Source organism: Gadus chalcogrammus, chromosome 11 (genome assembly GCF_026213295.1).
Source record: "Gadus chalcogrammus isolate NIFS_2021 chromosome 11, NIFS_Gcha_1.0, whole genome shotgun sequence".
NCBI classification, from domain to species: Eukaryota; Metazoa; Chordata; class Actinopteri; order Gadiformes; family Gadidae; genus Gadus; species Gadus chalcogrammus.
The window spans coordinates 23,028,651-23,037,412 of NC_079422.1; the positions used below are offsets into that span (position 1 = coordinate 23,028,651).

General features: G+C 42.9%; 1 protein-coding gene across 2 annotated transcripts in view; it reads right to left on the reverse strand.

The window, feature by feature from the left end:
* Nucleotides 1-1,089: 1,089 nt before the first annotated feature.
* Nucleotides 1,090-8,762, reverse strand: part of mthfd2l (methylenetetrahydrofolate dehydrogenase (NADP+ dependent) 2 like) — a 14,888-nt gene continuing 7,215 nt past the window's right edge. For both annotated transcript variants that reach the window (XM_056603094.1, XM_056603093.1), the window contains exons 4-8: nt 8,248-8,400; nt 5,870-5,977; nt 2,632-2,724; nt 1,858-1,983; nt 1,090-1,228 (exon numbers count right to left, since the gene is read on the reverse strand). In XM_056603094.1, the coding sequence (XP_056459069.1) occupies nt 1,113-1,228; nt 1,858-1,983; nt 2,632-2,724; nt 5,870-5,977; nt 8,248-8,400 (596 nt within the window). In that variant the 3' untranslated portion in view covers nt 1,090-1,112. The remainder of the gene's footprint in view (nt 1,229-1,857; nt 1,984-2,631; nt 2,725-5,869; nt 5,978-8,247; nt 8,401-8,762) is intronic.

The window sequence follows — 8,762 nt, forward strand, 5'->3', positions numbered from 1 at the left end:
AGCATTCCTATATTTCACTGATGCGTGTGGCCGCTGGCAAGGAGCAGGTTTTAATGTGTGCCGTAGGTTGTGTAATAGGTTTACACAAGATGGTTGGTTTTAATGTTATACTTGGACTTATGTTTTGTGCACTTGTTGAAAGTAAAGTGTTATTGATATCAGAGTTTTAACAAGGGGACTTGCACTCTATTGAAGGTTACTATTGAAGACCCGTTGTGACGTGTGTACACACACGTGTACTGTACGCACACACACACATACACACAAATGCATGCAAGCACACACACACACACACACACACACACACACACACACACACACACACACACACACACACACACACACACACACACACACACACACACACACACAAACACACACACACACAAACACACACACACACACACACACACCCCTCACATGTCCCTCCAGGTATCACTGTAAAAGTGCACGTTATACAAGCAACCTTAAAAGAAACAGAGACTGCCCCATGTTAAATAAAGCTGTTTAATCGCAAAGAATCTGAACAAGGCCGGTCTATCTGGAATAGTCCAGAAATAGTGACCGGTTTGGTAGAAAAACAATTGAAAACCTCAAAAGTGATCATCGTAATAAGTAATTAAATAACTCAATAACTAAAGCAATAAATTAATAAAAGAAGAAATTATCAATAGAAACAAAGCACATATCAAAGGAGGTAAGGAGGTATTCCCAGGAGGTATGGAGTTGTGGGCTCTTGGGTGTCTTTAAATAAATGTGTGTATTGTGTACTAGCGTGTCCATGCTTTTTTGCGGGTTATAATATGTATGCACTCTGTGTGGATGTTTGTGTGTGTGTGTGTGTGTGTGTGTGTGTGTGACGCCGCCTAAGGGGCGTCACACGTGTGTCTGTATATGTAAGTATGCATGTATTCATATGCATCTTTCTAGCTATACATGCATTTATCTATGTATGTATATATGTGTATATTCATCTATCAATCTATGTATATTTCTGTATATGTAGCTATCTATGTATGAATACATCTACTAAGTCTGTACATATCTATGTGTGTGTGTGTGTGTGTGTGTGTGTGTGTGTGTGTGTGTGTGTGTGTTGGCGTGCACGCGCATCAATGTGTGAGTGCGTTGCGTGCCGCCATCACAGTGTTCTTCATCAGCATGGCGACCGTCATGGGCCCCACTCCCCCCGGCACAGGGGTGATGAAGGCCGCCTTCTCCTTCACAGCTGTCGCCACGGAAACACAAGAGTGATTAGTGGCCGAGTGAGCGAAGGGGGTGGAGGAGCAAGGTTCAAAGACGATGGGATGGGTCTGTTCCCCGTGCACGGCTGACAACATGTTATGCTGGAATTTCAGGATCCAGAGAGCGGTTACAGGGTTTGAGGGGGGAGAAGTAATAGTTGTCTGGTGAAATGACATGGTGTCTACCTGCTTATTGTGTATTCCCAACACACTGGTGTTGGGGCGAATGACTCATCAGCCATTGATGATTGGGACACATAATGACTCCTTCCGGGTTGATTGTCACTTGTCGCATTATGTCACATCCAAGGTTTCAGAGAGCCTCGATGTTAAATTCGGTGGAAATGGTGATGATGAAACATTTCAGCATTTTCATTTCTCTCTAGTGATTCTAGAATCAAGTCTAGAAAGAAGACTTGGTTCTATTGATTCTGGTGATGCTCTTTTTTCTATTGATTTCAGGAATTCTAATGAGTCAAATTATTATTATTACATTGATTGATTTGTGTGTTTTCTACTGATTCTAATGATTGGAATAATTCTGGTGATTCTAGTGATTCTAACGATTCTGGTGATTTCAGTGAATCGAATGATTCTATGATCCGTCATTTACCCTCAAAGTCCACATCGCCAATGAGTCTCATCTTGCCCGTCTTCTGGTCCCGGACACGGTTTATGCCGACATCGATGACCGTTGCGCCGTCTTTGACCATGTCTGCCGTGATGAGACCAGGGATGCCTAGCAGGAGGAACCATGGGATACGGGAAGGGAGGGGGTCATTTTATTCTTATTTGGGAACAACACTTTGTAAGAAGAGTACAAAATCGAGTTCTACCAAAATAATCCATGTAAAAGAACGTGAAAACATCGTAGATAGTGCAAAATAACATGAATGTGTGCAAATACTAAACTAGGAACTATCCCAGAAAGAAAGCATGGAGTTCATCCAGTTAGTGGATGAACTAACTGACATCCACCAACAACCGAAGCTGCACCCTATCCAATCAACATTCTTATCCTAATCCTAAATAAACACACACACACGCACACATGCAAACAGCCATGGAATCCCGGAGTGGAACTGGAAAGACCAGGGTCTAATTGGGATTAAATCTTAATATAGCACCTAAATACCACCTAAACACACATAGTTCTGTTCTATCAGTAGATGTTATTACTTATAATTGACTGTGATTTATTTTGAATTACAAATGTGTATTAAGCATTTCACATTGATCATTGCACACGTCAACATCCATCTCCAAGCTGGCTGGAGGATCTGGGATCTACGTCAGCACTGACACCTCCGCTCTAAATCAACCGACAACACTTCAGTCGGCAGGTTTGTGCCGGTTTCGGTGCTCAGGAGACATCGGAGTGATTTACCCGCGGCTGCTATGACGATGTCGGCCAAGCCAGTCAGTTCCTTCAGCCGCTCCCTGGGCGTACATCTGTGGGCAATGGTTACCGTGGCATCACCTGTGTGTGTGTGTGTGACAGTGTGTGTGTGTGTGTGGGGGGGGGGGGTGGGGGGGGGGATTGAAAAGTAATGAATGACATACGCAATAACCAACTGTTAATTGAATGATAGCATCATGATGACAACCTGCCTTAGTTGGCACTAGTTCTATTTTACTTCAGCTTATATTTTCTTTTTTTTGCTTCTTCTTGTATTTAAATTATGTTTTCGTGCATAAGTTCTCCATATTTCCTTGTACTGCTCTCATACTCAACAAACAAATTGAATTTACTCGATTGTTACGGGAGAAGAAGAAGAAGAAGAATGAAAGGAAGAAAGAGGAGAAGAAGAAGAAGAAGAAGAAGAAGAAGAAGAAGAAGAAGAAGAAGAAGAAGAAGAAGAAGAAGAAGAAGAAGAAGAAGAAGAAGGATGAAAGGAAGAAAGAGAAGAAGAAGAAGAAGAAGAAGAAGAAGAAGAAGAAGAAGAAGAAGAAGAAGAAGAAGAAGAAGAAGAAGAAGAAGAAGAATGAAAGGAAGAAAGAGAAGAAGAAAAAGAAGAAGAAGGGATGAAGGAGAAGAAGAAGGAGAATAAAAGGAAGAAAGAGAAGATGAAGAGGGCTCTGTGCAAGAGAGCAAGTCTCAGCATATGACCTCTCCACATCCCACATTCCTAAAGCCATGCGTATATCTGTGTGTGTGTGTGTGTGTGTGTGTGTGTGTGTGTGTGTGTGTGTGTGTGTGTGTGTGTGTGTGTGTGTGTGTGTGTGTGTGTGTGTGTGTGTGTGTGTGTGTGTGTGTGTGTGTGTTTGTCTGTGAGAGAGAGTGAGAGAAAGTGGGAGAGAGAGAGAGAGCGAGAGAGCGAGAGAGAAGCGAGAGAGAAAGAGAGCAAGAGAGAGAGAGAGATATTAAAGGTCATGGGCCCCTATAAGGCCTTCCTGTCGTTCCAGTTGATCTGGGGGCACCAGAGGAAGTGGGTGGTGACCGCATCCTAATGTTTAAGTGAGTCAGATTCCCGGGGTAACCCCTATCTTCAACAACATCAAAGGCCTTGCTACCTGTCCAGCATGTTGTCACTTGTCTGGTTTCTGTTGACCCAGGTCTGAATAGAGGAAGAACCACTCCAACTTGTAGCAACGGAAAGGGCAGGGTGATGGTTTTCACATACTCAGATTGCCATTCGGTATGCAGTGATGTGACTGAATTTGGATCAAAGATGGAATAATGTCTATATCTTGCTCAGACACCATTAGCATGTTCCGATTTTTGGGCTGTCCATTTGGTTTGCACTGAGGCTCTGTTCTTCATAAACACATTTATTAATGTTCAAATGTTCAAGCAGTCTAGATAGAACTAGCCCATTAACACAGGCATGTGGATGCTGTCCTGTGGAAACAAGACACTTTACTAAAGTACATGCCAATGTGGATGGGAGTTTGTGCACACTTGCTGTGGAATATTTTTTTATACCACATTCTACAGTCCTTTGCGAGGGTAACTTTGGTCACAACTGATGCACTGATGTTTTGATAATATGTTACTATATTAGAAAATGTATGCGTCCTTAATGTTATTTTATGGGCATATTCAGACATGGTATTCTCGCAGCGGCATAATAGATAAATTGCAATAATTAAAAAAATATAGGTCTGTTGTACAGAAGTGTATTGCATTCATATGAGAAACATGTTCCCCTTTTCTCCTAATTAAGAAATACTCGTCAACTTAATAACTTTCGACGATTAACCTTTGTATTGAATTTTTGATAAATGCATACAAACATGCATCATTGAAAAACGAACAGATGCTCACCTAAATATAACAATTTTCAACGTTATAGCCACAATCAAGCCTGTTTAGAAATGGGGTTGAAAAGTCAAAAGGAAATGTCAAAAAACGATGAAACATTGTTTCATCACTTTGCGTTGATGACACTGCTGACGGGCTTTCGGTCAGGAATGCAGCAACGTTTCCTGTTGTCTACGTACGCTACGCTCAGCGGATGATCTGGGACAGCTCTGTCGAGGAAACACTGCCATATTCCCCACAATGTCGCCACTATACACTTTCTTGCTTAATCTTTCCTCGTGCGTGGTGCGATAGCGAAGGAGAAGGCGGGGAAGGGAATGAGATCCGCTGTGAGTCCGAGCACGCCCCTGAACTGAGGAAGTGAGTCGGCTGCCTCAACTCATCGGGGCCAATATCGGCTGCTTGTTCACTGATTCTTGTTGACTTGCATCCCATGGCAAACAAACCCTCCACACACACAGACACACACACACACACAATCACACACACACGCACACACACACACACACACACACACACACACACACACACACACACACACACACACACACACACACACACACACACACACACACACACACACACACACACCTTTCTACTCCCCCCCCTGAGGTAAATTCCTGAAACACCTCTCCTAAACCGCTCCTTCTTCCTAGAGCCTTAGGAGAAACAACTAGGCGTGCTGCCAGCTAGGATGGAGGTGGTGGTGGGGGTGGTGGCGGTAAGGGATTATAACTCTTCTTACGCACTTCCTATTTCTCATCACCCCTAACCAAATGGAGAAGGGCAAACATTGGCCTTCGTCTGCCACTGAGACGTATCGTATAATTTATCTTTGTGCTAACATCCTGGTTCAGATGATTGTCAACGCGATGGGGCAACATCAAAGCACACACATGCACACACACACACACACACACACACACACACACACACCCCTGGTGTGGTAACCGGAACATCCATTCAGAGCAAATGACTGGATTTCCTTCATTCTAACTGGAACCGTATTCCTGGGTCAGGAGGGAACGGACACATTATCACACACACATACAAATACACACACATGCATACAAACGCACAAACACACGAAAACACATATACACACACACACGCACACACACACAAACGCATGAACACACACATACACACAAAACCACATACATGCACACAAACACACGCATTCATGTCCACCATACATAGACACACACACACACACACACACACGCACGCACGCACGCACACACACACACACACACACACACACACACACACACACACACACACACACACACACACACACACACACACACACACACACACACACACACACACACACACACACACACACACACACACCTACCGCCTGGACGTTCATGGTATCGGTCGGTGTGCAGCAACATGGCGATGGGCATGCCGACATTTTTGGATCGCCCGGCAACGACAACATTCTTTCCCGCTGTTTCTATACCTGTGCGGGCAAAAAGTGTTGTCAAACATATGACGAAAATGAACACAATAAAGTCATTTGTAATGCTTTAAATGTAATCTTGTAATGTTACATTGTAATGTTAGTCATTGGAGTGATGTGAAAACACGAGGCTCAGTAAAGGTGGTTATTTGGATAACACGCATGCTAGTGATTTGATCACTGAACTAAGATGGTGGTCAAATGTTTTTGCCAGTCGCAGTGAAAGAGTTTGTGAACGTTCCACTCTGCATCTTACGCAGTTAGCATTCTTTTTGTAAAGTCATATATCTTTTTACTGTACTCTTTGACGTCCCGACGAAGGGACATCGGGGGCAAGGAATGTGTGGATGTGTGGAGCTCTGTCTGGGAAGCTGCTGATGTTGATTGCGGGGTCCTGGAGAGGGTTATGCCTCTCGGACACTTGTTGTGTAACGCCATGGAGTGTGTGGAGTGTTAGGCTCCATCTGAGCAGTGGTGGATTTTGATGTTTGCGTCCAAGAGAGGGTTAGGCTTCCCGTACATGTATAGTATAACCCCACAATGTGTGTGGATACCTTACACTTGGAAAATAAAGGTACATTAATAAGACATTCATGGAAAATAGTTAATACATTAATAAGCATTAACCAACCATTAATTAACAATTTCCTAATGGTCATTTTTACTAATGGAGTTCATGTTAACTAAGTTATTAATTTATACATTATATAAAGGTTAACTCTAACCCTAACCTCTATGCTAATGCTAAACAATAGTGTTGATTATGGTTAACTAATGTATTACTACAGTCACGGTTTACCGATATTTGTTTCTGTTTTTTTAAGGAAGACGTTGATGGACAGGTGGTTTAATTTGAATGTGATGCACTAGAAAAATTAAGGTGGATTTGTACTGCCCTCTTTATGTTAGTCACAAAGAGCATTGGCTGAATTATGTCTTAATTCTAGGCATGTCAAATTAGGGTTGTCAGACTATGGCCTGCAGCAAAGTAAGGCACCACAATGTCTCGCCCCTCCTAATTACTCTATTCACTGTCGGCTGGATGAAGAGAAATTATGCTCTCTTGATGGGGTGGATTTCTCTAACGCTCGTTGGTTGGAATTTTGTTTGTCTCGTAAGAATTAATGGTGAAAGCGTTTCGGGAATTGCTACAATTGAGTGAACAATGAACACCAACATGATTCTACATGAATGTAAGACTTGACAATACAGTTTGAATTAAATAAAAGAGTGCCGTGAGGGACTCCCTCACTAAAGCCCTACTTCCTCTAGAGCAGAGGTAGTGAGTGCTGAAAGGTTTATGGTTGAGCCCCATCTAGTGGAAAAGCAATGGTGGGACAGGGCAAGGTTCCCAGTTACTGAGCAGTATAGTCAGAGGCTCCAAGTTTAGGGAGTCAGAATTGTTTAAATAAATCGAGTGTTTATTACGGGTAGCGATGCACCGAAATGAAAATTCTTGGCTGAAACCGAAACTGAATACACTGAAACAGTTGGCCGAAAGCCGAAACCGAACACCGAATGTGGCTTTTGCTGTTTTTCATTCATTTTGCTTTAATTTTTCACCATTGCATAAATCAAACAATTAAATGTCCTTTATAAACTTTTTTGTCTTGCTTTTCAATTAAAAAAATCAATTACAAATTTGATACAAAATATTTATTTAATACTGAACGTTTTTTAACATTCCAGCAGACCTTATAGCAAGAATTTAAGAACAATTTTCCTTTAAATAAATGTAATTAATTTTTTTATTTTTTTATTTTTAATAATAAAAAAAAATGTTCTGTGTCTTGTTTTCGGCCTTTTTACTCCTTCGGCCGAAACCGAAAATTATGTTTTGGGCCATTTTCGGCCGAACATTTTCGGTGGCCGAATATTCGGTGCATCCCTAATTACGGAATTATGAGAAATTGTCATCTTGCATGTGTGAGCCAACATAATGGGAATTTGACCTTCATATTTCCAGAGGATATACTGTAGTGCAGCAATGACAGAAAAGGACCAGATAAATTTCTGACGAACACACTTAACGTAACGTAAACTAAATGTGTACCGGTAATCATACCCTTGCACATAGTAGAACGAAGCGACTGTAGCCATGGGCAAGGTTGGCCCAAAAATATGACCACTTATTCACGATAGAAAATAAGAAAAAGTATGTTTAACCAATAACAACGTTATTTCCGTGGTCATTCGATGCATCGTTGCATGAATTTGTATTGCGTTTATGTAAAAAAAAAAAAACGACATCACCACGTGTGGGCGTTTACCTGCCCGTCTGATGATCTCCCAGACGGCAGCTGGGGTGGCTGGGATCATGGACCGCTGGTCCAGGCACAGCTTGCCGATGTTGACGATGTGGAAGCCGTCCACGTCCTTCTCCGGGGCGATGGCGTTGCACACCGCGCGCTCGTCTATGTGGGCTACAGCCAAAAGGGAGAGAGGGGGAGGGGGGGCAGTAGACCACAGCTTAGTGCTGAATCCGATGTATGCAATAGATGTTGCACGTGGTCATGCGCTGAACAGTCTTCCAGTCAGCCAGCCAGCCCACCCATGTCAACTAAATCAGTTGACGGACGTTTACCCTCCGAGTGCTCAAACAAGTGGCGCCCCCCCACCTTCCATTATCTGCTGTATCTAGAAGTCCAGTGAGGAATGGGAAAATAGCTACTTACTTGAGGGGAAGAACTTGAGAGCCTGGGTTCTTATCTGACCACCACCACCACCGTGCTTCTCCCAACTGCCCCCTCTGGTGGCCACACCAGACACTACAACTAGAGGGCAT